The sequence below is a fragment of the Epinephelus lanceolatus genome, chromosome 10, assembly GCF_041903045.1.
Source record: "Epinephelus lanceolatus isolate andai-2023 chromosome 10, ASM4190304v1, whole genome shotgun sequence".
Taxonomy (NCBI): domain Eukaryota; kingdom Metazoa; phylum Chordata; class Actinopteri; order Perciformes; family Serranidae; genus Epinephelus; species Epinephelus lanceolatus.
This window is the reverse complement of record NC_135743.1, coordinates 10,239,853-10,267,364: the sequence shown is the minus strand read 5'-3', so window position 1 is coordinate 10,267,364 and position 27,512 is coordinate 10,239,853. Positions and strand designations below refer to the sequence as shown.

The following is a 27,512-nucleotide window of genomic DNA, read 5'->3' as shown; positions in this document are numbered from 1 at the left end:
TAGTGGGATATGGAAGAACAAATTGTAGGTCTGAGTCTTTTCATGTGATTTGTTGACAGTAAAAAAAATAAATTAAATCGCCAGCCTTTTCCTTTTACAGCATGATGACAGATTCTGATTCAGTATCATTCTTATCAACGATGAAGACAATACACCAGTGTAGACACAAAGATGACCCTTCACCATATAGAGTGCATTACAACCACACTGACCATCAATTAAGAAATCCAAACACAACAGGTTAAAAGGTTAAATTCAGTATTAGATAATGCTCACATGTGTCAACTTCTTTCATCATGTGTACATTTGCTCATTACAGAAGCAGACATACTTCCGAGAACACACAATACAGACATCTTGTGTAATCAATGGCCATAAAGCCACACCGGACCTCCAGCATCTCTGTTTGAGGTTGTCCGTTAGACATGTCATAATGCAAACTCAAAGGCTGCAGTTAGTAAACTGTCAGGGGGAAGAGGAACCTCTTGTTGGTTCTCCCTGAGGTGGTGCTGTAAAATTTTGTTCAGTCACTCACACACTCATTCTCTGCACTAAAGCAAGTACGGCAATCTGTTAATTTTAGGGATGGAGGAAGAAATCTGTTATTCTACGGTTGTTTTTAAAAATGCTGATACAGCTCCAAAAGGTAAGTGACTTTTTTTTTTATCTTTTAAATGAAGCACACTGTTATTAGACTATTTAACATCGTTTTAAGGCTTCTGTTGGGAAGAGTCACATTATGACCCCTACAGTTCCCTGCCATAACATACAGTATAATTTATTCCACATTATGACTTTCAGTTCTTGAATTTTTTTCTCCATTGGTATAAAAAGCCTGTTTTTGGAATATGTGACACAAACACCACCACGGCTAATGCTCCAAAAGGTGTTGTGCTTTTATCTCTTCATAGAAACAACACAATAAATCACAGGCTGGTGTCTAAACACAAAGTACTGTAACAAAAAACTCTTCGCTCAAGACAGCAAAAAGAAAAAGACCTTCAAACTACAATCATTCTCAAGACAGACCTGTTGAAACCTGCTGTAATTTTGTATGATCAACAAATCCCGATACTTCGGACAGCCTCTTTACTTGCATGTCATTTACATCAGGTTATAGATTATCGGTCATATATTCGTCATAGATTTCCATCCACCTACTGTAATAGCTACCCTGCTCAGACACCTGTTAAGGTTTGCATCAATTTAACCTGAGATGTGGGATTTTAAATCTGCATACCATGGCCAAGCCCCAAAAATATCTTACTTTCATTGAGGAAGAGAAACTGAGGTTACGTAGATGTATGTGGAAGCTCTCACTGCAGTCTGATGGAACCTCACATTGTCCAGTGTGTATATAATAATGGACAACTGCTGCCCCTCCACTTCCCACCTTAGTCACGAAATCCTACTCCACACCTGCATTTTCTTCTCTCTTTGCCTCTGTTTTGAAGCTAACCAGCCTGCTTTGTCCTTTTATACGCAACTTTATACTGATTATATAACACACACAACAGAAAACAAGACTGCGACTATTGTGAGCAGAAGACTTTTCGGTGAAATCTGTTCTTATGTCTAGTGTTTTGCAAACCACGCTTTGTGAGAAGTAAAAAGAGCAATGTGAAGACAAGCAGAAATCATTAAAAGTAAATTAATTTGAACTTTTCAGAGCACACTTAGTCACGTGCATCAAACCAAAGCAAAACTGTTACTTCATGCAGCACCAGCTGACCTAAAAAAAAACCCTCCTAACATCTGACCCCTCCAAACCAATAACACTTATGGTCACTTTTATAAATAATTAGCGTGTTATGTTACTTCCTGTTTCAGCGGGGAGTACTTTATATACATCACACAAACATGTTTCGTTGTGACATTGTGAACAGTTATTATCATTAATTCAATCATTCCCTCGTGTTGTTATTTGTGTCTTTCAGAGAAAAAAGAGGACCCAACAATTTATTCTGAGGTGAAACCTAAAGTGACAGCTGCTACTGTACCAAGTAAGTTTTAAATTCCGTTGTCTTATTTGCATTTCATCAGTCGAACTGTTCAATATCAAAGATTATATGATACTAGTCCATACCCATTGAGTGCACAGTTACCTACATACAGTTTCATATGGTATGTGTGGGATACAGGTCACAGGAAACTGCAGATTAAATAGTCAACTGAACACATTAAGAAGAGCAATGTATTCAGACAGAGTTTCTGTGAATTTGATAGTACGATTGCTTTATTGAAAGTACAGTAGTACCATTGCCAATAGTGGGATAGTTAGTGGGCTAAAACTGTACATTAGTAGTTGAGGTAGCACGTTGAAAGGCAGATAGTTAAAGTGTTTATATGTTGTATCGACTTAAAAGTGGGGCGCACTGGTAGTTCACATGGGAAAGGTGCGGCTAGCCCTTGTTGCAGCAGCATACCATTCCATGACTTAGTCACGCCAAAAATTAGAAAAAAAACCCCCAACGTTCGGCCACAGGGGGAGCCACATCGATCGGTCGCATTTTAGCCATTTTTAAGCATGTTTCTGTTGTTATAGCGCCACCCAGTTGCCAATTAGAGTTAAATTTCTCCAGTCACCTTGAGGCGTCCTGTTCTACATATCTACCAAGTTTAGTAAAAATCCATATGGCGGTTAGGCCTAGATAAGAAATTAGCTCTCTAGCGCCCCCATTTTGTTTGATGGGGTCAATAATGGAGGGGTCCCCTCAGATTATGTGTGGTCATATGCCTACAAAGTTGCGTGGTGATTGGTGAAACCCTTGAGATGTTATACACCTTTATGTGATGAGCCACGCCCTCCGCAATATTCATTGCCTTATAGAAGCTCAGTTTTAGTAAGTTTTCCAACTTTTGCCAAGAGGGAACTTTAGATATTGGTCCCTAGATTATGTTCACCCAGTTTCATGCAGATTGGTCAAACTTCCTAGGAAGATATCGATTTTTTTCAAAAAATTCAAAATGGCGGAAAATCTGTATAACTGGAAGTTATGGGTTCTTGAGGCAAATCTGTTCCTCGTGAGGAGAGGCATCTCTGTGCAAAGTTTCATGTCTCTACGACATACGGGGCATGAGATATGCCCATTCAAAGTTTGCCAATTCAATTAGTTGTTATAGCGCCCCCCTTTGGCCAATTGATGTAATATTGCTTCATTCGCATCCTCCCATGACCCTCTACCACTGTGCCAAATTTCACATGGATTGACCAAGTCAGTGAGGAGAAAAACATGGAACAGACAGACAGACAGAGTTTTCGTCATTATATAGTAAGATAAGATATAGTAAGATAGGCAATAAAGGTGGCTATCAAGGGTGCCATCTAAAGAGTGGGCGTCAAAATTCACAACACATAGCCTCTTGTCTGTTTACAGTCAGCTCTGTGCTTTGTCATGGACACAATGTACACAACAGAAAAGCCCACATTTCTGGTTGGAAGAAGAAACACGTCTTCCTTTAAACCTGAGGAAAGACTTCGCACTTTGGATATGCACACCTCTAATCTTTTCAAGAAGGTGGCTGAAGGAAAGAAAGAGGAAAAGAAAGTGGGAAGAAGCAAAATAGCAATAGTGGTTCCAGCTGTTCAACTTTTCTATATTTTGAGGTGATAAACATCGTATTAGGGCACGTTAATCAGAGTATGCACAGCTGCATGTTAATGGGAATATTAGTGGAACATTCTTTGTCATTATATGTATGTAAACAGTTTTGTAGGAATATTATCTTTCTCAGAATGAAGGCAAAACTAGCATACTTTGTGCATGTAAAGTAGTCAGTGAGTGATCATCACAGTCAGAACATGCCAGGGCATTGATGGTGGAGAGGCAGGGTACACCCTGGACAGATCACCAGACTATCACAGGGCTGACACATAGAAACAGACAACCATTCACACTCACATTCACACCTACGGACAATTTAGAGTCACCAGTTAACCTGCATGTCTTTGGACTGTGGGAAGAAGCTGGAGCACCTGGAGGAAACCCACGCTGACAGGGAAGGGCTCCCCCACCCTGGGTTTGAACCAGGAACCCTCTTGCTTTGAGGCAACAATGCTAACCACTGCACCACTGTTGTAATTAATGTAATATATATAAAGATAATAATTAGGGCTGCCCCAAATACCATTTTTGGGGCTTCAAAGCTTCAATAAAAATGACATGGTGCTATTCGAAGCTTTGATGTGACAGGACAGGAGGTGGGGGGTTGGTGTTATAGTAATCTATCATGTTTGTGTACACTAATCAATCATCTGAATCTGATTTTGTAAGAACAGCACCACTGCCTGTGTGTGAGAGAGAAGGTGGACTATTGCATGCAATGTTCTTGGAAGTATAACTCAAACATGGGTCAGGCTGCATCAGGAGATGCAATAAAAGTGCTTTACTGCCATCATTCATTTTATTAATATGTCCTGTGTGATTATAAAAGTAATGATAGTCATATGTCAGAACGTATATTGGTCATGAAGAGTATGTCACAGTTGTTCAGTAGTTCCTAATCCCAAAGACAAGGAGAAAAAACATGTAAAAACAATGTATTATATATTTTTCCATGCAACCATAATAATGCTAATGATGAATGATTTGATCATAGTTACAACAGTGATTTGAATACGAGCTTTCTCCTCAGAAGCAGATGGTGAAGCAGCTGCATGCTCTCACTTTCGTGTGTTGGCGGTGTGTTTGGGGATACTCTGCCTCCTCCTGGTGGCGGGCATCAGTGCCATCATCTACAGTGAGTTTCACGTCAACACACTGAGTAACTTTCAGTTGATAAACATAGTAGCTTTTATCACATTTGCAGAAACTGAGTCAGTCTGGGATGTCTTCTACCAACAGAAAAAAAATAGCTAGGTAACGTGAGTTCAGATTTCTCTGAATTGTGCCTGCTGCCGTTTAAGTGTCTTTATTTTACTTTTTATTTCTGTTTTGAGTAGTTGGTCCAACACAACATGGAAGTAGAGTATGGAAAATAATGCTTCTCTGATAACACTCAATGCATCCACGACCGACTGATTGATTGACTGATGTCTCTTCCTCATTCTCACCACAGTCAGTGTGGTAATAAACAAACAGAAAGTCAATCTCAGCGAACTCAAGGCCCAAAATCAGCAGCTGAACACGGAGCGGAGCATCTTACAGAGAGAGACAGAGGAGCTGAGCAGAGTCACAGACAATTTCAGCTGGACGCTGGGAGTCATCCTGAAGTTTGACACCTTTCCAGTAAACGAATACTGCCCAAATAAAGGTAAGTGTGTCTTGCTGAAGTGACCATAACAGAGTTCTTCTCAACCCACTAATATAAATTATGATGCAAGTAGTGTTTTATGTTGTCTGATGTCACTGGGACCTTAAACTTTTTTCAAACTGTATTTGTGTTTTTGTATTTGTGCCTTTAATCTAACATCTTGTTCCATTTCTCTGCTTTTCTGCCATGAATGCAGAGTGTCAGCCGTGTCGGAAAGACTGGATTCTGTTTCAGGAAAAGTGCTACCTGTTTTACAATAAAAAGTATCCATGGAAGACATGGCAAGAGAGCCGAGAGTACTGCCAGAAGACAGCTGCAGATCTGGTTGTAGTTGATAGCCTCGCTGAGCAGGTGAGTTTTAACACCATAAAGCCAGCTGAACCAAGGAAACAAAAAGCACACATTCACACAAAATGCAGTTAAAAAGTTAATGTCTGATCACAATCTTTGTCAATAAGCGTGAATGTTTTGATGACCTGCAGAAATTCATCAGTACTCAAATCAAGTACTACTACGACAAGTTTCATGGATACTGGATCGGGTTATATGAAAACAAAGACAAAAACTGGGTCTGGCTTGATGGACATAACGACACTCTACAGTAAGAGACTCTTTTTTTTAAATAAACATTTGAATTTACTCATTTCAGCCTCATGAACATTCACCACATCTCACATGAGAGATCTGCAAATTATCTAATAGCTCTAGGAAAGGAATTTAAAAGTGAAGTGTGTAAGATTTAGGGGGATTGCAGATTGCAACCAGCTAAAAACTTCTCCTGGTCAGAGTTCTCCCAGTGTTCATTGTTCAGGAGGTTTTTATTAGGGGCTGAATTATACACAGACATCTCTTGCTCTTTGAAACAAACAGACCAGGCAATTAAAACAGCTAAAAACACTGAATAAAGCAGTTTAATGCAACAAATCAGTGCATCTCCGACACTATTCGGCATCTTGGGGCTTGCCCATAACATGCTTTTGTGTGCTCATCATTTCCTGTTCCAGACATTCAGGAATTTTCCACAAAGGTCTCGTCCTCGCCAAAACAAACAGATCTGGTGATTTAAACCAGTAAAAACACTGACTTAAGTAGTTTCACATTACAAATCAATGTATTTCCAGCACAGTTTGACATGCCGCTGTAGGCAGCTCGTCCAACACATGCTAATGTGCGGTCACCTTTTTTTCTCTTTTAACATAAGATCCAGACGTTCAGGAGGTTTTGTAACAGAAGCCAAATTATCTACAGTGGTCTCTCTCCAAATCAAATGAACAAGGTGATTTAAACCACTAGAAACACTTACTGTAATTAAGCATTTTCACGTTACAAATCTTTGTGACTCCCGTTCTGCACATTGCAGTCGGGCTTCTAACTACAGCGGCCGATTCGAAAACGCAGAAACACGAATGGTGCCATCTGAAGCCAGTGTTTGGTTAATCCATTTTGGGCAACTGTAAAAACACGACGGTGCAACATAAGCCCAGTTTCCACCAAACACTTTCAGTATGGTACCTTTGGAACCAACAGTAACCCTTCAGACATGGTACCTAGACCCTAGTGTTTCCACCACAAACAGTCCTCTTAAATGTGGGCGGGGTTGTTGTCACTCGCTGCTCCATCCAGCACTCACTGTATTTCCTCATTACTGGTGACACAGATGGAAGTCTGCACCTCGTTTACGGTCAACATAACGAGGTTACATGTCGACATTTTCAGGACAAAATAAAACAGGCTGCAATGAGAGTCTCTCTCCATGGGATATTTAAAAATAGCGGGTTTGTGCATTTAGTCCTTCTCAGGCAAGCTCAGGGGTTTAGTGTTGCTGGAGCCTCTGAGTGAGGATTACAATATATGCAGTTCACATAACCCGGCTGAAATTAAAATATATAAACGCTTGAAGATCCACTCATTACTAAAGTGTTTTCTATATAAAAACTAAAATAATGGTCAAAGTTGTCACAGTGAAATTTAAGGTGTGTTGACTGATTCAACTCATGCATTGAGTAACATTACAAGTTAAAGTTCCACCTTAAAAGTCTCCGGCAGTCGGCCCAGTGAATTAAGTTATTTTTTCTCAGACTCCAGCTGCTGTGAGAGGCAGCAAAACATCCTTTCATTTTATAGTTACAGTTTACTAATTAAACTCTCCACAGTATGAACAGTGGTTACATGAGCCTCAAAACCAGACACAGCTCAGCCCTGAGCAGAGTGACCGTCCTCTACTGACCAATCAGACTGCAGTGTTCACAGCTCCACCTTTTAGTACCAGATCTGTGTGCTAGGTACCCCAACAGAGGGGGGACCAAACATGGGGACGGTACATAAGCGTTCCATTGGTACCATCCACAACTTTTCACAGTGGAAATGGAAAAAAAGCGTACCGAACCATACTGTTCTGCTCAGTGGAAACAGGGTTATGGTGTTCTTCATAGATAAAGATCCGCTTTGTATGTAGCATGTATTTTCAGGTAATTATACACTAAAGAGAATACACCTATTATAGTATATTCCATTTCTGCCAATATATCCCCCTAAACCTTACACACTGAACCTTAACCTTTAGGCTGAATAGTTGCCGCAAGTTTTTTAGATTGATTCTTTTACACTCAGGCTTTAAGCCAGCATGGACAGGAGGTCCTCACATGCTCAGAGATAACCAGAATTTGACCATCTAATTCCACATTTGCCCTCTGTAGCTATTTTTAACACTTTGTTCTGTTGGTTTATTAGCAGTAGTAGGAATAATATTACAGGTAGTGATGTTTATGTGGTGTGTCTGAAGGTTCTGGATGCTGGAGCAACTTGGTACCCCTGGTCCATGCGCACTGATGATCCCCAGGAGCAGTGATACAGCCAACTGGGACCCAGCAGAGAGTATAATGCAAAACAAATTTGTCTGTGAGAGCGATGTTCTGATAAGGTCTAATTAGCATTACTAACATATTCTTTCTCCTCGTGTTGCATCCAAAACTACATCTCAGTTTAAAAGATATCAATATAAAGCAATAATAGGCTATATTAACAGATCTTCAAATAGCTTTAAGACGATTTGTGTTTTCATTATTGTGTCTTCTTGAAATTTGTCAGATGTCTTTTTGAATAGATGTCCAGTTTGCCTGAAGGTGTGAAAGGTGAAGACCTAACAAATGATGACGAATCAGACTATATCTTCTACAGTTGTTAGTATTCACTCTCAGATGAGCAGCCAAATCCTGTAAAAACTAATGATTTCTAGAGTTTAGGAGTCACAGAATATACACAAAAAGCCCAGCCTAGCTGATTCACTGTGGGCAATTTAATCATCTATCAGTGTAATCAAATTTAAATGACGGCAGCTAGACATAAGTGACTTTTAATGGGAAGATAATGTGCATTATATTCAAATATCACTGTAATTCAATGTAGTATTACTGACTTAAAAGAATATAAGTCAAAGAAACTTTTACATTCTGGTAAATTATCCATTAATTATCCTGATGGTACTCCTCTTGAGGAAATAGATCGATTCAAATATCTTGGTGTCTGGCTTGATTCTCAACTTACCTTTAAAGTACACATTGACTCAGTTATTAAGAAAATAAACTGCAGCTTGGGTTTACTGTATCGCTCAATAAACTGCTTCACTCTACAGATTAGGAAAAAGATTGTTACACAGCTTATTCTCCCTATACTCGATTATGCAGATATTGTATATCAGAACACTTCAGAAACCAACTTATCCTCTACACAACAACAACCTTTGCAGATTTAGTCTAAGATGTCCATTCAGAACTCATCATTGCACTACGTATCATTCTCTAAATTGGTTAACACCTGAGTCCAGAAGACAATTTCATTGGCTGCAGTTTATTTTCAAATGTATTTATTATAATTACCCCCCGTACTTAAAACAATATTTGATCCCATACAGCTCACAGCATTATTTACGCCATACTGACAGTTGTTTTTTCTTTGTTCCGAGAATCCAGAAGGAAATTGGCCGATTTTCCTCTCAGTTTAAAGCTCCATCAGACTGGAATACTTTGCCTAATTTTTTAAAATCTATCACCTCTTTTCATCTCTTCAAGAAATCCCTCTTTATTCATTTACAAAAACCCTGTTTATGTTTCTGACAAATATTGATAAATATCTGTGGTGAACTGTGGAAAATGACATCTTCCTGACGATGAATGTATTGTATGTGATGATGGGTATATAATATGATGGATATAATACCATTCATGTATATTTATGAATCTAGATGGGCTGGGGGGGACAGGGAACGGTTGGGCCAATAAAGTATTGTGTGGATGTTACTGTCTTGTAATGTACTGTTTTGTTGTATTGTTCTATTTGATTCTTGTAATGTAATGTAATGCTGTTGCAATGTTTTGTCTGTATACATGTTAAGGACTCCCTCAAAAACAAGATGATTCATCTTAAGGGACTATCCTTCAAGTAACTAAAATAAAATAAAAATAGAACATGTGACGTGTTTCTTACAATGATCCAAAATCTTAAATCCTTTCAGCAACATTTACACCAAACATTTGCAAATTGATGCAACAAAGTTCCTGTGGCCGTCTTGCTGCATGTTGTGGCCTCAGTTTCTGGTGTTACATAAAGAGCAACGTGTCAACATATGTTGTGTAAAAAGAGTTCCTATTCAACATGAATGTTTAAGCTCCTCAACCTTTGTTTCACCTCAGTTATAGTCTTGTGTTTTATATATCGTTGTATATTGGGTATAATAGTTTGTTTAATCACCTCTGTTGTATCACAGTCTGACAATCACACTACTTTTTTTCATACAAATCTTTATATCTCAGCTTTTTCTGTTGTTCATTTATTTCTCACTCTTTATATTTATTGCTTTTTCTTCATTCACTTGTCATTATTACAATTTTTATCTTTATTGTTATTTAACTTTTCTTTTATTATTTTTGTTCTGTCATTTTATTTCATGTGAAATAAAGAAGACAATAAAAGGAGGTATTTATTCTGTTTGATGAAAATGGTGGTATTAAATGAAAATCAATTCAGCAGTGGGAGAAGAGGTACTGAAGTCTTTTACTAAAAGTAGCAATACCATGGTGTAAAAGATATCATTACAAGTAAACTACATTTATAGCGTGCCTTTTGAAACCAGTTACAAGGTGCAGTCAATATAAAGTAAAGGTAAAAATTAAAAGATGAATGGATGGATGGATGTTTAAGTCAGCTGAGTCAAATCTTAAACTGTCAGACAAACTGCTGGTACATGACCTTGTGTCCTTCCTGTCTCAAACTTTATGTGATCAGATCTAATTTTAGAAAGCTCAAAGTTATTGTGAGTGGGGAGAGAGACAGAAAGAAGAAAATGATTGGAGGTAATCGTTAAGATTTTAAAGATCCACTGTGAAGGGTTTAGGTGGATATATCGGCAAAAATGAAATAATTATTTTAATAACTCAGTTTAATTAGTGTACAATCACCTGAAACTAAGAGTCACTGTGTTTTCATTACCTTAGAATGAGACGTTTAGGTCTATGGAGCAGGTCCCCTCCTTAAGAGTCTACCATGTTGTTTCTACAGTAGCCCAGAGTGGACAAATCAAACACTGGCTATAGAAAGGGTGATTTGCATTTTAAAATCTGCCACCATTGTGCTCCTACATGTTTTAAATACAGAAGAAGTTTCAGTTCTTGTCCTCACCGCTAGATGCTTCTAAATCCCAAACACAGGAAGTGTAACTGTGGAGCTAAGACACAGATGATTATCTGATATTTTCTTATCATCAGGGACAAACTTACATGTTGATACTGTTGTATTAGGGAAATGTTGGTAGCATTCTGAGTAGTGTGGTGTTAATTCCCAGCAAACTGTCAGGAGACAAATTTCTGACACTCATCCATAAATGTTTAAATTTGGGAATAAATTAATAATCACATAAAATACATATTATTTTTGTTTATTCTTTGATGCCCTGTGACAGTGACAATAAGAAATAAAAATCTGTACATCTGAAAGAATCACTCAAGTGCAGTTTGATTCATCAAATTATTTAATGTGCATCAAAAGTTCAGGATTTCATGTTAAGACCAGTAGTTTGGTCTCTCTGATGTGTATTTCCATGTTTTGCCTCCTTAAAATAAAACAATGGCACCATTTTGCGAACACCTTAAAGATTCATGATGCAGACACTCGACTCAACTCTTAACATTTCATTTCAATTTTTCAGTAAAATGCACATTTCGCTTAAAGGCAACTTTTTATCAGTTTGACAACATGTCCCAACCTACAAACATCAACACTGACTGGATTCTCAGTGTCAGTGTAGAGAAGTTGGGTTTGTTCGGCACTGTGTGAGTTGTCAGATCAAAGACTTGTAGCATCAAACTGATTCAGATGAGTACATTTCATGTTTTATATCATCAGCAATCTTAAAAAGTCTGCATCACTAGGAAATAACTGCTTGTTTTTTCCTTGGTCACCTCTCCAACGGGTTATCAAATTCAACAGACAGTAGTGATTGAAGAAATCGGATTTGATAGCACACAAGTGAGGTTCAACAAGTAGAGGAGGCACAACTGTGGGATATCGTCACCTCCTTACTGGTCTGAAAATTAAGATATTCCAGCTCAGTCAACAGAAGGAAATGTTGGCATTTTACGTTTCTGCAAACCACAGATACGTTACATTTGCATATTACTATGTAGCGGATGCATGGAAACTTTATACTAAAACTTTGTTGTTTCAACAACGCTGTGGTTATTGGTGGCCAGGTTTAGGTGCATAAACAACAGCAATATTTGGTGGCACAATCCTGGCAGGAAACACAGCCATGGCTGTAAAAAACAACCACAGACAGCTGATGGAAACACACTGACGAGACACTAAAAACACCAGTGTTTGGTGGCTAAAAAGTTGTTGAAAACACAGCGACGACTCGCTAAAAATCAGCGGGTTTGTGTGTTGGTCTTGAGCAGTGGTCTGCAGCTTGGAAGGCATCTCGCCTACATGACATCATCTCCTCCACCTCCTGACAACAAAGTCATCTCATGTACTACATCACTTTAAAAGTGGTGATATGATTCATCCATCCTTCGCCACTCCTCCTGGGCGACCCCACAGCGTTCCCAGGCCAGATGAGATATGTAATCCCTGCAGCGTGTTCTGGGTCTGCCCCGGGGCCTCCTACCAGTGCCCGAAACACCTCTAACAGGAGGCGCCCAGGAGGTTCCTGATCAGATGCCCGAACCACCTCAACTGACCCCTTTCGACACGAAAGAGCAGCAGCTCTACTCCGAGCTCCCTCTGGATGTCCGAGCTCTTCACCCTATCTCTAAGGCTGAGCCCAGCCACTCCACGGAAGAAACTCATTTCGGCTGCTTGTATCCGCGACCTCATTCTTTCAGTCACTACCCAGAGCTCATGACCATAGGTGAGAGTTGAGACGTAGATGGACCAGTAAATCCAAAGCTTCACCTTCAGGCTCAGCTCCCTCTTCACCACAATGGTACGGTGCAGCACTTGCATCACTGTAGAAGTTGCACCAAACCGCCGATCCATCTCACGCTCCGTTCTACCCTCACTCGTGAACAAGACCCCGAGATACATGAACTCCCTCGCTTGAGGCAGAAACTCTCTCCTTACTCAGGGGTGGCAATCCACTGGCTTCCTGCAGAGAACCAAGGCCTCAGATTTGGAGGTATGAATCATACGAAACCTAAAAATTTAACGTTCTGGTGGTTTGCAGAAATGTATAATGCCAACTGGGTTGGATATTCTATCAATTCATGAACAAGCTCTTCTAATCAGAGAGCACAGCCTCCATAAAGTCCATGTCTGGCACAGAACTCAACAGAGCTGATTCAAGATAATACTAACTTTCTCAATCAGCAAAGACACAAATGTTTATCAGTGTCCAAAGCAGCTTTGATCAAACATTACTCTTTGGACTTCTTCTTTTTCTTCTTCTTTGGAGGAGGTGCTTCCTCGTTTGTATCTTCATCTACACACAGTTTGTCTTTTTTACACTTTTTCCTTTTCTGCTTTCTGGTTGCCTCACTCTCTGGAACTTCTGCTTCCTCCAATGTAACCGCAGCTTTCTTCGTTTTTGTCTTTGAAGCGCAGTCCTGGACCGGCTCTGATTGGCTGAGTTCTGTGTTGCTACTCTCCTCTTCCCCGGCAGGTTCACTCTGGTGTTTGGAGGATTTCTTCTTCTTCTTCTTCTTCTTCTTCACTGTTGTGTCTGTGTGCAGCTCAGCAGTCTCCTCTGAACTCTTGCTCTCTGCTGCAGGTGAAGGTGATCTTTCTTCTTCGTTCTGGTCTGCACTGTTTTTCCTCTTTTTATGTTTCCTCTTTGTTTTGTGGTCTGCTTCACCGTTTTCTACACAGATCAAATTCCCCTCAGTGGAAACAGCATCAGTCATTTCCTCAGTGTCCTCTTTAGTTTTCTTTTTCTTCTTCTTTTTGGGTTTAACATCTGTTTCAGGACTTTCAGACACTGCGTCACCATTTAGCTCATGAGCGCTCGCAGTGGACCTCTTCTTCTTCATCTTCTTGCTGTGAGAGTCCTCGCTCATCTCCTCCTGCCTCTCAGGGCTCTGCTCAGCTGGCTGGGAGGTCGGTGGAGTTGGTGTAACACAAACTGATGAAGCACTCGCTGGTTCACTCTTCTTGCCATACTTAGCCATGAACTCAGCCTCCTGCTGCTCCAGCCTGGCTAACTTGGCGCTCATTGTCAAGCCGTGTCTGGCTCCTCTAAAGAAACAAAAAAGAAATGCATCAGAAATAAGATCTTTATTTATTATAAACTTTACTAAAAAATACAAAATACTGAATTCTGTTTAGAATTTTATGAATTAACTTACTTGTGAGCCGTGCGTCCACCACAAGCCTTCATTAGATCAGCATCAGAAAGCCTGTTGAGCATCAGTGAATAACTTCATTATATAATACTGTTAAAAACAGAGTTATAAAGTGCTTTTGCAGATAAATAATAACAACAGATAGTAATTAAAAGTGACTGATTATACAGTCCCTCCAGGATTTTGCTGGCTTCGTTTAGGGATTGTTGGAGCTAGGGCTGCCCTCTAATAGTCGGCCGAATGTTAGTCGACCAGAAAGGTCACTGGTTGTCAAGATTTCATTGGTCGTCGGGGCGTCGGTAGTGTAGTGGATAGTGTCGGCACCCCATGTATAGAGGTGATGCGTCGCTGCAGCGGTTGCGAGTTCAACTCCGGCTTGCAACCCTTTGCTGCATGTCATCCCCCCACTCTGTCTCTCGCCCCCATTTCTCACACTGTCCTGTCAATTAAAGGCAAAACACCCCAAAAAAAAATCTTAAAAAAAAAAAAAAAAAGATTTCATTGGTCGCTCAGTGGCAGAAAAAAACCAAAACAAATGTGAAACTCTATCAGGAGCTGCTCCTTGTCAAAATAAATCAAAACCTCTATGACTGGACCATGTGGGAATTTAATTTGAAAGGACAGACACAGGAAGTGGCCACACTCAGCGTTAATTTCCAGGGCTGGTACCTGCGGTTATTCCACAGGCTAGTTAATAACATGTCGGGCAGGAAGTCCAGTGAAGTGTGGGATCATTTTGAGAAGGTGAAGGACGAACCCAAGGAAATATGTAAACTCATCTTCATTGGTCGACTACAACCATGACGTATCATCTGAAACATGGAAGTAGCTACATGCCCATTAGCCCACAGCGTCATTAACAGGCGGCTCGCTCAGTGTGTGACGTGCACTTGTAGATAAAATATAGGCCTATATTAATGAAGCTTCATTAGTACGGTTTTGTATTTCTCTGTAATTAGTGAATTATTGAATTATCCAAAGAGGTCTCCTTCTCTCCAACACAAACAGACCAGGTGATTTGAAGCAGTAAAAACACTGAGCGAGGCAGTTCCATGTTAAAAATCAGTGTTTCTCCAACGCTGTTCAACTCATTGCAGCTAGACCACTAGCGCAGCACCTGTTAATGTGTGCTCACCTTTTTCCTCTAATAACTAAAGATCCAGACATGCAACATACTTATTATATTACATTCCATTTCTGCCAATATATCCCTTTAAATCCTACACATTGAACCTTTAATCTAACTCACCTTGATTCTGTCAATAGATCTGGACCCAACAGCCTCTGTCATGGTGACTTGTCTTGTCCATGCATTTCAGCTGTTGCACATGGTGCCAATTAGTTTACCCCCGTGTTTCATGAGCATCGTCAGGGTACTGCATTGAGCGGTCTTTATCAGTCATTTTTGTTGGTAAATGTGACAAAGTCAAATTTGTGCTCAACTTACAGCGATTGGACAGAATTGCAAGCTTATGCAGTATTCACACGGATTGGTTGAATGTGTGTGATTGTTACAATCATGACATTGCAACATCCTGGAAGGGCTGATTATAAAGAAATTACACCAACAGTAATGTCTCCAGAATGAGATGGGAGAAAACAAAGACCAAGATGCGCTCTGTAGTCGTACTCATGTGGACAGTGATAAAATGTTGTGCAGCATTTGATTAGAAAAAATAATTAGAAATCTGAACAAAGTGCATTGTGTGCAGTTCTTACTTGGTGGTGCTGGAGAGATCCAATTTCTGGTCGTCCTCCTCATCTGAGCTGCTGCTGTCGTCTGAGCTGGAGGACTTCGGCTCTGGCTGCTCCTGACCAGACAGCAGCGTGGCTGACTGAGAGAGAAACACGGAAACAAAATCAGTGAAGATCATCGTCCATTCAAACTAGACTCAGTCATATTTAAATACACAACAAACATACAGAAGTGTATTTGTACATTTCTTGTCTTTAAATGTTCATAAATTCTGATGATGTTCTTCTTTGTTCTTATTGTCCACAAATCAAATGAAAAAAAAAACCCAAAACCAAACCAACAATTAATTACTCCTGTGAAGCTCAGTCCTCTGTGCCACTGCCCTCCATTTTCAAATATTTACCCAGTAATTAAGAAACAAAGAAATTACCTTGACAAAACATCCATAAAGTTTGGCTTTAGCCAGCGTGGCTTTCCGTGGCTTTTTATTGGAGATCGTCCCATCCTCTTCATCTTCCTCTACCGTCTTCTTCAACTGAATACCGTTCTGGATCACACAGAAAACAAACAACACAGCCGACGTTCTGTCAAACACTTAACAGCTGATTTCACTTATTAAATTTTAACTTTTGTGCTTGCACTTTGCACCTATGTTTTATTTTCTCTTTAACACATTCAGTGAGCACTGTTGAAGAAAGACTGAGACAGTAAATAACTTAAAACTTGTACTTTAGTTCAGAGTTTAAGATTTCACATCCCTTTAAAAGTTGTTGCTTTGAACCAGAAAAATCTGCTCCTAAAAATATTCTCCTGACAGAGGAGCTAAATGCGGCTACATTCATAAGTGAAGGAGGTGAGTGTTAAGTTTTCATGAATCAGCTGGTAACCTTTTCAAAAGGTGACTAATAAATGAGCTGCATATAACAAGTGACAATGTCCTCATTCTTAAATTACTCATCCCATCATCGCAAAAACAGCACACAACCCACTTGAATAAATCTTTTAAACACAGCAAGACTACATCACTGACTACCCTTTGATTCTGATCATGTTGTGTTGAGCAGAGGTGACTGAGTGTGACCGTGTGTTCAGCTGTGTTGGACAGTCAGACTCACCTGATCAGATTCCACCTGCAGACTGGAGGAGGCCTTATTGAAGACATGATCCCACCAGTGGAAGGTGAACTGCTCCCCTTCCTTATGACCAACCTGGTGGAGAAGAGCAACATGTGAGTCTACAAACAACAACTTTCTACAGAAGACAAACAGAGTAAAATGAGACCAAATGCCACATAACACCAAACATCACTCACCCCTCCTTTGTCACATTTCACTTTAACCTTGATAGCTTCTGATATGCCATTCTCAGATCGCCCCAGCCCTTTACCTGAGGACAGAGCGGACTGGATAAGAAATCTGTACCCGAGTCAGATGCACTGCAGCGAGTGAAATGTGACACAAAGAAATCAGAGTCTTTTACCGTGTTCCCAGCCATGACGCAGGAGCTGCTGCTCTGCAAACTTCAAGCCACGACTTTTCTCTGGTACAACTTCTGCCATCTGAGTAAAGGAGAGTTTATAAAATATTAAGCAAACATGAGTCACTACTTTTTTAAATTTAAATATAATGATATTGTTAAATACATGGCAGCCAAAACAGGTTTGAGTTACTTTACATATGATATTTTTCATCCCTTTTCTGTCCAGTGAAAATCACATATATCCTGATGTGTTGATTTTCAATATCTGTGATAAACTGATGGATGAAGTGTTAATTTACATGTTGAAAAAATTCCCCTACTTCTCAAGCTAAATAAACTCTTTAAAAACCCTCTTGGATCAGCTGGAAATGCATCAACATAAAGCTGAAAACTGTTTTACTGAACCATTAACAGTTGAGTTTTTAGAAATGCTTGGTTTCCACAGGAGAGCAACACTACATAGATATGATGATCTTAGATACATTGCAGTAGATTAAACTACCCAACAGTATATAAAGGAGATAAAATGAGCCCAACCTTAATCATCTACAGCAGAAAAAGGCAACATACACATTAATGCATCACTAATAATAATCTGAAAACATCAGATATAATAGCAAAACACTCACAGAAAACTACTGAACTATTTAAAATAGACACGCTGCTTTATATGAACACTTATTAGTCAAATGTTATTGCTGCCACTGTACTAGCACTGTTCTCTGACAGCACTGAGTTAATGCTAACAGCTAACATGCACTTTAACACTTTAAAACAACAAGTCGCTTTTATTATCAGCCTTTCGTCAGCTAATGTTTAAAACACAACATTAACACGTTAGAAATCAAAACCCAACATACCTCTGATGTCTTGTTGCATTTAATATGCGTCACTGTACCTGGCTGGAGCAGCAAAACATACAGCAGCACCTGCAGCTAGCCATGCGGCTTCGGCAGAACGCTGACATGACACCGGAAACACGTCACCACAGCTTCTTTTCTTCTTCTCGGTGTCATTTTGCAGCAGCGCAGAGAAGGAAAAATAAGCGTAAGCTATGACTTAAATCCGGTATTAAAATGTCATTTGAAGCCTTAATATAAAAATTGACTTTATTTTATATCCCATATGATAGCGGTGGAAGAAGTAAAATAATTAATTTTATTTTATATACAGTATATATATATATATATTTATATTTCTAGTTATGCAGTTATTTTAACTTGTTTTATTTATGTCTATTGTAATATCACTGTGTTGTTGTTGATGAGGGGAAGTGTGGTTGTTGTTTTTGTCTTTTATGAGCTGCTGGACGGTTGAATTTCCCTTCGGCGATGAATAAAGTCCTTTCTGTTCTATTGTAGATTTTTTTGAATGTAATAATACCCATGAGTAATATAGAAATACTGTTATATGCAGTACTGGGAAGAAACTAGTTAAGCCTACATGTCAAAAATTAATTAAAAATAAATAAAATAAATTATTATTAAAAATAAATCCAATTGTAATAAGTTATAGTTACTGAGAAAAAATATGTAATTATATTACAGTTACTAATAAAAATTTTGGTGATTATAAAAGGGTTGCCTTTGAATATATTAATTTCAGTAAAAAAATTATAAAACATGGAATAAAACATTCATTTTGTTGCTTGTCAGGCAGGAATGACCTCTTTTCTTTTTCAGCTTTTTTGTCCAGTTTAAAATATTTGTTCATCAACTGTAGAAAGTTACATTACTTTGAAGAAGCAATAAAAAAGTTACATTAATTATTACATTTTAACAGGGTAACTATAATCTGTAACCTATTACATTTCAAAATCCACCTTCCCAACACTGGTCACAAGTAATTACAAGTAAAGCCGTGACCTAAAACCCTAACCCTGTACTGCATTTAAAATCTTACTTAATCTTACTAAAGGTACAAAGGTATTAGCATCAAAATATACTTAAAGCACCAAAAGTAAAAGTGCTTATTATGCAAAATGCTTAATATCAGAATAATATATACAATACAGCCAGATTATAATTAGTGACGCATTAACGTGTGAGCGTCACAGACGTTGCAGCTGATAAAAGTGGGGCTGATTTCAGCTATTTTTATACTACTTTATATTTAGATGATTCTAATGATCTGTCAAGTAACTAAAGCTGTCAAATAAATGTAGTGGAGTAAAGAGTACAATATTCCCATCGGACAAGTAATGGAGTAGAAGCATGAAGTGGCGCACAGCTGAGATACTCAAGTAAAGTACACGTTCCTCAAAACTGTACTTGGGTACAGCACTTGAGTAAATTTACTATGTTACATTCTACCACTGTAATAAATAATAATAATAATGTAATAATAATAATAACTACAGCTCGACTATTTGCATGATGTTAAGTGTTCCTGGTTTACTATTTATTGGAATGTGTGACCTTTTTTTGTTTAGATAACAAAGTTATTCTTGTTAAACTGTCTGACAATGAATCAACTGAAAAACAATGACAGAAGAATAAGAGAGAAAAGGAGCTCATTATTGGGCCACAGATTTATTAATGAATCAGTTACTTTTGTTTTCTGTGTTTAAGTGAATATTACTTGAATAGATTTGTAAAGATTCATGTTCTTGTTACATTTAATTTCCAACCTTTCTCATTTTGAGTACAAAGTTGAAAAAACATCATATTCCACCCTGTCTGTCAGCATTATGCTATATAAATGTTCTTTATCACCTTGTCCAGCTTTTCATTGAAGCTACATGGTGTTAATCCTGAGTGAAAAGCACAAGACTCAATGCTTTTTATGGCTGCACCATTATATCAGATGGAAGTATTCTATATGACTTGTGCATAATTTTATACACATTTCACCCAAATTCACATATCTGATATTCTAGAAAATGTTTGGATCTCTACTAGAATTTAAAATAAAGTTTTGCAGGTTTGAAGAACATTTGACTGTCCCAGTGGTCAATCAAATGTACTGCAGAAGATGTAAAACACCAGGCTGTCAGTAGATGGCAGTGTTTCACACCAGAAAAATAAGTTATACATCAAATATGTTAATATGAACATGTCAAAAGCATCATAGGTGCAAACGGTTTACATCAACAACACAGTTCCTAAAATACATTAAATAAGTCATATGCAATAATGTGTGTTAACAAGAGGAGTTTTAGACCATGCAGAAGCAAAGCTGGCTGCACTCCTCTCTGATCACAACATGTCTGATGCATTATTCAACACATGGCCTGCAGGATTCAGGATCTCCCTTTGGGAAAGCTGGTTCCTGTCTTCAGATATTAATTATACCTGACCGAAAACAGACTGAGACTCTCTGCTTCGTGAACAATGAGAGAGAAAGACCCAAAAGCATTATTCAATTTTATTATTAATTTAATGTCCCTTTGATATCCCTTTAAATGTTTCCTGAACAGCCCATAAAGCTTGTTTCCATGGAGTAGATAGAGAGAATAAATAAATGGTCCGTCAGCAAGAACTCAACAACATAATTACTTGTTATGACACGACTCTGCTTATCTGGATTTGACATTTCAACCTGCAGCAACTGAAACTAGTAGAGATGGACTCTTGAATGAATGGGCCTGTTGACGAAGTTACATCCAGGACTGCACTCTTTGAGTACCTTTTCTGACCTCACAAAGAAAACTGTAATGTCCTCAGCAGGGGAATGCTGCACAGCCCCTACATACCTACAGGAAACTATTTAACTTCCCCCTGTTCTGGGTTTCCGTGCAGTGAGGATGTTTGCTCCACCAGGCCTCCATCCATGAGTTGTTTATCTGTGTCAGCACTCAGCAGGGGGGGAAAACACCCGTCCTGAACAGGCGGGTTATCACGGCTGGCCCACTGTTCAGGAGGAAGCCCTCCAACTGCTGTGTGCAGAGGCTGACTGACAGTTATCTCAGAGGAGGTTATTACACAGCTGTCAATAAAGTATGTGTGTGAGAGGAAGAGAGCCTGGTCGAGATAAAGAGAAAAGCTGCTTGGCTAAAAGTATGTGGACATACGGCGGAATTTACTTCTGTGTCAAATCGACACCGTACCTACGCCGTAGGCTCTGCGTCGACCCCGTAGCCTGACATGCACTTCCCCAGAAATGTAACTACATGCTGTGGTGACGCAGACCTCCTGTCCATTTTTGCTGAAACCATTTCCCTCAGTGGAAACAAAGCTTTTATTTACTTTAATTTCACAGATAAGAAACAATAAATTGTGAAGACAATAAAGCCTCCACCAAAATAACATTTTAAGTTTTGTGTGTGATTTATCCTGGCTTCATATGAGTAGAGGAAATCTAGGCTAGGCTAATCTATACAATGTAAAATGCCATAGGCTTGTGCTAATAACATTAGGATGTTGTATTTGTTTGGAAAACGTGTTTAGTATAAGACAGTTGTTTTGTCAGTGAACCTTGTGAGTTGTAATGGAGCTGAATTTGTAACGTTATCTTTGTTAAATGTTGCTGTTGTCCCTGGCTTCATATGAGTAGAGGAAAAGTCCACTAGCTGCCAGGCTAATTTACACAATGTAAAATGCCGTAGGCTTGTGCTAATGACGTTAGCATGTTGTATTTGTGGGGAAAATGTGTCCAGATAAAGACAAAAGTTTGTTTGGGAATGCTGCGAGTTATAGTGAAGTTGATTTGTGTACTTGTGTTTGAAATTGTCTCTATGACGCCATGTTTAATGTGTGTTTTGAATCAACTAGACTTCACAGAAACCTCCGCCACCGACTAGTGTTTGGAGGTGTAACTGCAGAGTGACACAGACACTCCACCACACAAATATCAATGCTCACAACAACAACTATAAATCCCCCTTTACTGCTCCACATACTGTTTTTCTAAGGTTAAAGATAGACAGTTCCACTTGAGGAAAATTCTCATGCTCCATAGCATTTTAGACGATAGTGATCTTCCAATGTTGTGGCAACAGTCTGGAGAAGAAGACCCTCCCAACATGACAGTGCCCCCAAGCATGACTCCAGGTCCATAAAGAAATGTCTTTCCAAATTAGGTGTGGAAGAAGTAGACTGGCATGCACAGAGCTCTGACCTCAACCCCATCATACTGAACTGGAACCGTATCACAGATACGGCCGACATCACTGATGCTCTTGTGACTGAATGGGAGCAAATCTCTGCAGCCAGGTTTCCAAAACCTGGTAGAAACCCCAAAACCAGAAGAGTCAAGGCTGTTATAGCAGCAGATTAATGCTCACTCTTTGGGAATAGGATGTTCAACAGTCATGTGTAACATTCAGGTGTCCACATACTTTTTGCCATGTACTAAATATATGTATAGGACCATATATAGATATTGTAAGGTGTTACTGGTTTCCTCTTAAAATCAACTGGGAAAAGCAGAGAAGTGACAACATGTAATAACACGCAGATGTTTTTGAAGAGCTGGCTAGACTTCAACAAACTTCTTGTTCTTGTTCACCTTCTGAATCTTTGCCAAGAGTCATCATGACATTAGAGTTTCACCGTGACAAACACTCTGGTCCACTAAAGTTATTTCAACAAATATCGCCTCGATCTTCACAGCAGGAAGAGTCTGACATCTTGGGAAATACAGTCGATCAAGATCAATACCTCTCATATCTGTCCATTCAATACAAAGTTACCGTCAGCAGCTGGAAGCAGTTGCAAGACAACCAGCGGAGAGTCCAGGAAGTCACTGCTCCTGGCTAAGAAGCAGTCCGACACATAACACCCTGTAAAACCACAGAGGGTTGTTTTTCTGCTTCAGCTGTTGTATGGTTTAAACAAACACAGATATAGTGTCTTTATTAATGATCTTTAGAGGTGGATTATGTGGACAGAGCCAGGTGAGCTGTTCCCTCCTGCTAAGATGATCAGCTTCTGTCTGTAGCTTAACATTTATATTGTATGCAGACATACATGAGGATAGTTGTCAACAATGGTGTATATAAGTTCTCAGATCCTTTACAAAGCAAGAGAAACACTACAATATAAAATCTCCATTAGTAGTAAAAGTCCTACGTTCAAACTTTTACCTAAAGCTGGATTGTCATCAGCTGATTCACAATCAATCAACAGCACAGTGACACACCTTCTCTGTCTGCCTGTCATCTTACTGCTCCCCATTTTAGATGTGGTTCTTTCTCTGCCGTAGTTCTTTCTTGCTGCAGTTGTGTGCACCCTCCACCTCCCCATCACGACCTAGTCTTTACAGATCATCAGCCTCATCTGCCTCAGCAGTCAGCAGCCTCAGAGTCATCAGCCACCACCACCACCACCATCACCAGTGTCTGGACTCCATGGGGGGATTTATCCTGCTGCTGCTCAGATGTCCCTCAATCACAAAATATCTCCCTCTGGTGTCCAAGCGCCAAAGACTTCTGTTAAATCTTAATCCTGCAGAGAAAGTTGCTATTCCAGCACTGGCAACAACTGCCTACACTACAAAGCAACCCAAAAATAAAGACTTATCAAAAAGAGAGTTTGACAAAAACAAAATAAAAACTGTCAAGATCACCGAAGCATTTCAGAGATGAAGAGAAAATGTTGCTAGTAGTTTAGCCATCTGCTAACCAGGTATTAAGGCTCATGGCTGTGGCTTAGCTAACATTAGCTGGAGCATTGGTTCTCAACCTTTTTGTGTCAAGGACTTCTAGATTGGTACACATTATTCACTGACTAGATAGAGAATGAACTATTCTTCACTTTTATGGGGACCCCCTGGAACTCCCTTAATGACCCCTACACCACTGATTGAGAACCTTGGAGCTAGAGCCTTAAATCACAGTGTGTCCTCCGCCTCACTCCCCGCTGAAACAGACCAAATCACCAGGAGGAGAGGGGGCAGCAGCTCCGGAGATGAACCCCCAGTCAGCGCAAACCTCGGCCCTAACTCCTTGCCACGTCAGCAAACTTTCTGTTGCTGCTGTTACACAGGTTAAGCCCAGTGCTGCACTGAGGGGTTTGCGCTGGCTGAATGTGAGTTGTAGCTACAGCCACCAACTGAAGCTCTGTCTGCCCCCTGTCCTCCCAGGGAAGCAGTCCAACGAGGGACGGTTAGGCAAATTCATGTTTTATGTGTGTCTGATAAACAGAGAGTGGGGCAAGAGGGGCTGAGTGACTGTGCAACTGTACAATGAAATTAGATGAAATAAATCAACGGAAAACAGTGGGTCGAGTGCGTGCCCACACTCGCCTGGTGAGAAGGGCTGAAAACAGAGAGCTGCAGGAGGAGGGCATATTTTCTAATTCTGCCTTTTTTGGTTGCTTGTTATTTGCCTTTTCCAGATTTCTGCCTACACCAGCTTTAAAAACAGTTTTGGAAAGTACTTTCAAGTACTGTAGATACAGCTTAACTTGCACTACTTCCACTGACTGTTGTTTAGTTCAAACAAACAATATATAAAGTGTAAATTCCTGAGCTTTACCATTGGACAGAGCCAGCCTGCCTGTTTCCACCTGTATCTCCACATATTTAGACATTAAGGCCTGCAGAGGACAAAAACAACTTTCTCAATCTCCCCCCTTGACCTTCCAAAATTTCTCCTCTGCCCCATCCCTCTTCTTCTTCTCTCTCCTCCTCCTCCTCCTCCTCCTCCCTCGGTCCCCGCTGTCACAGTTTTTCCAGTTTCTTTAGCTCCACTTCAGGACCCTCCCCCGTTTAGATGCGACTGGGCTCTTTCTCTCTCTCACACTGCCCTCCTCTAAATGTTTACACTGCTTGAGATTTTTCTGAGTGTATATGAACCCTTAAATACAAACGCTTTGCTTTTTTTTTTAATCTCAATGTCGCCCATGGAAGTTGGTTTCTAACTGCGATTCTACAGCGACAGATGATCCGGGACTCCTCGGCCGCAAGGTGAGTAAAATACTGTCTATGAATTAAACAAAGCGGGATTATCACCGAGAGTTTGACGGTTTATTTGACAGTCAAAGATCTGGATGACTTTTATGATGATACATGTTGCTGGTTAATTAATAGACTCGGTACAGTTTAAACTGTGAACACGGTCGCGTAGGCTACTGTATGGGAACGTGCTGGTGTGGGAAACAGCGCAGCATGGACCAGTCCTAAAATCCACCTTTAGGGACTCAGTCTTATAAGTATAGTAATCTACAGTGAGTTTACAGTTACTTTTATTGATGCTGTTGCAAAAATGCGTAAAAAAATACCACATTTGAGCAACTTCACCAGACATTAACAACCACCTTCTTCCATATATGTTTCTATTTGTGCCTTTTGTGCTGGATATTTGTGAACAATAGTGGAAGAAGTAAGTAAAAGTATTAAAAAATGCAATGTAAAATCTACTCCATTAGTGGTAGATAAAGAGCCCTACATGGGAAAGTAACTGTGAGTTCATTTATTAAAGTACTGTAAATGCAGCTTTACTTAACAGTTTCCATTTAAAGGTGCTTTATACTTCTACTGCACAGTTCAGAGGGAAATACTTTGACATATGATGAGCTCCTAAAATGTGATGCAGTGTTAGAAAGTAATAAAATGTTACTCACATCAGGGCATCAGTTACAATAATTAAAAATTTAATATATAATAGTGTAACAGTCACAGACTTATGAGTACTTTTACTATTGATACTTAAACTGAGGTGACATTTTGCATCTTGACATGTAATGGGGTGTGTTTTCATCACAGGGTTAGTACTTTAACTCAAGTAAATGATCTTAATACCTCCTCCACCACCACTTAAATAGAAGTACATAAGTATTATTTAGCAAAAATATTTAGCAAGTATTAACAGCAAACATAGGTGCAGATTCTGGGGGGACGCAGGGGACATGTCCCCCTTAATATTTGGAACATTAAGCATTTGTGCCCCACTCATTTAAGACATTTCTGCCACAAACAGATGCACAAAAGGCAAAAATTGATGCTTAAAACTTCAGCAGAATGCAGGAAATTAAATGTTTGATGCTCAAAATATGAATCCCCCTCCCAATATTCAACAAAACCTACGCACTTGACTTGACAGCCTCTTTGATATTATTATTTTACAGTGTCATGAATACTGTAAGATGGTTTTATGAGGACTGATCCCTTCATTTAAATGTTACAGCTGTTCAAGATGAAGCACATGTTAATTATTCTGTTGGGCAACAATTTATCATATTTATGAAGACAATCATGTTCTGTTTGTACAATCTTAGTTTACACTGATAAACAGTACCTATAGCTGTCAAATAAATGTCATGGAGTGGAAGTATGATGTAGCAGAAAGTGGAAATACTCAAGTTAAGTGCAGTACTTGAGTAAATGTACTCTCATATGTGTCATATTTCTTCACCACTTAAGGCAGTTTGGGGTTGTATTGCTGGATTGATCATATACGCTCTATGTGAAAGGAAACACTGTCAATAAAACCATCTGTCTGCTCATCAAGAGGTTAATATCAGTCAGCACACAAAAAGACAACATCCGACACTTATCAGTAAGTGAATTTAACCACTTGTTCGAGTGAACTCCTGGCGTTTTATGACGCTGCTCTGTGCACTTGCTGTGCTCTTCCTGGCTGAATGAGTTTCTTGGCATCCCTGGCTCTGCTTTGAAACCTTCTCCAGCTACTATCAAGAGAGTGTGAGTCAGAGAAGCTGTGCTGCTCTGGCATGTCTCCTCCATCGATTCATTATAGAGGAAGTCGTTGCTGGGAGTAGGCCTGCTGTTTCCTCAGTGCCCACCTCCTCCACCTCCCACTTTTGTTGCTTTTGATTTTCATTAAGCCGTTCGGTCTTGATCTAAGATCTGGATTCATCTATCCGTGACTCAAGCCAATGAAACGTGGCGGCGAGGTGGCAGCAGCCCAAACAACTGTGTGACATCCTGTGTGTGATGGCGTGACTCAACTTTCATGTCCTGTCAGTGGAGTTAATCAGGTGAAGCAGATGGAGATGGAGTGTTTTTCTTTTCCTCTGCAGATGTGAGAGGCTCCTGTTGATGCTTTAATGTATGTGCGTATGTATGAGTGTGTGACGCTGAAAACAATACAGTCGCTAAAGGGAATATAATTAAGACGCTTTCATTAAGTGATTATTTTCTAGAGTTGGTGCAGCTTTCACAGAGCAGTAAAAGATCTGCATAGTTTGGGCTAAAAGACAATTTTCCAAACTGAATAGAAGCACCAAATTTAAGACAAATGACTGCTCATCACCAGGGTGTTCATAATCACTTCACTGACACTTTCACAGCCGTGATCCTCTGTAAGTTTAGACCTATAAAATGATAAACTGCTGCACATTGAAGGGTAC

At 39.6% G+C, this 27,512-nt stretch overlaps 3 protein-coding genes across 5 annotated transcripts in view; 2 read left to right on the top strand and 1 right to left on the bottom strand.

Moving 5' to 3' along the window:
* The first annotated feature begins 209 nt into the window (after positions 1 to 209).
* LOC117266423 (natural killer cells antigen CD94-like) lies at positions 210 to 10,482 on the top strand. Of its 2 annotated transcripts, none has more exons than XM_078171457.1 (7): positions 210 to 646; positions 1,938 to 2,003; positions 4,639 to 4,740; positions 5,059 to 5,253; positions 5,450 to 5,604; positions 5,736 to 5,854; positions 8,036 to 10,482. In XM_078171457.1, exons 1-7 carry the CDS (start codon positions 586 to 588, stop codon positions 8,181 to 8,183), a joined length of 846 nt encoding a protein of 281 aa, XP_078027583.1. In that variant the 5' UTR covers positions 210 to 585; the 3' UTR covers positions 8,184 to 10,482. The 2 variants fall into 2 exon arrangements, with proteins under 2 accessions (XP_078027583.1, XP_033497508.1); XM_033641617.2 differs by having other exon boundaries at positions 212 to 646; positions 4,636 to 4,740.
* Positions 10,483 to 13,011: 2,529 nt separating this feature from the next.
* Positions 13,012 to 18,243, bottom strand: gpatch4 (G patch domain containing 4). Its single transcript, XM_033640705.2, has 8 exons — positions 18,120 to 18,243; positions 17,260 to 17,338; positions 17,093 to 17,166; positions 16,896 to 16,988; positions 16,211 to 16,327; positions 15,804 to 15,919; positions 14,088 to 14,138; positions 13,012 to 13,977 (listed from the first exon to the last, which is right to left on the bottom strand). The coding sequence occupies exons 2-8, from the start codon at positions 17,336 to 17,338 to the stop codon at positions 13,161 to 13,163; spliced, it is 1,347 nt and encodes a 448-aa protein (XP_033496596.2). The 5' UTR covers positions 18,120 to 18,243; the 3' UTR covers positions 13,012 to 13,160.
* A 6,641-nt stretch (positions 18,244 to 24,884) lies between these two features.
* The window catches only part of pear1 (platelet endothelial aggregation receptor 1), an 84,710-nt gene continuing 82,082 nt past the window's right edge, over positions 24,885 to 27,512 (top strand). For both annotated transcript variants that reach the window (XM_033640704.2, XM_033640702.2), the window contains exon 1: positions 24,885 to 25,107. In XM_033640704.2, coding sequence (XP_033496595.1) covers positions 25,082 to 25,107 — 26 coding nt within the window. In that variant the 5' untranslated portion in view covers positions 24,885 to 25,081. The remainder of the gene's footprint in view (positions 25,108 to 27,512) is intronic.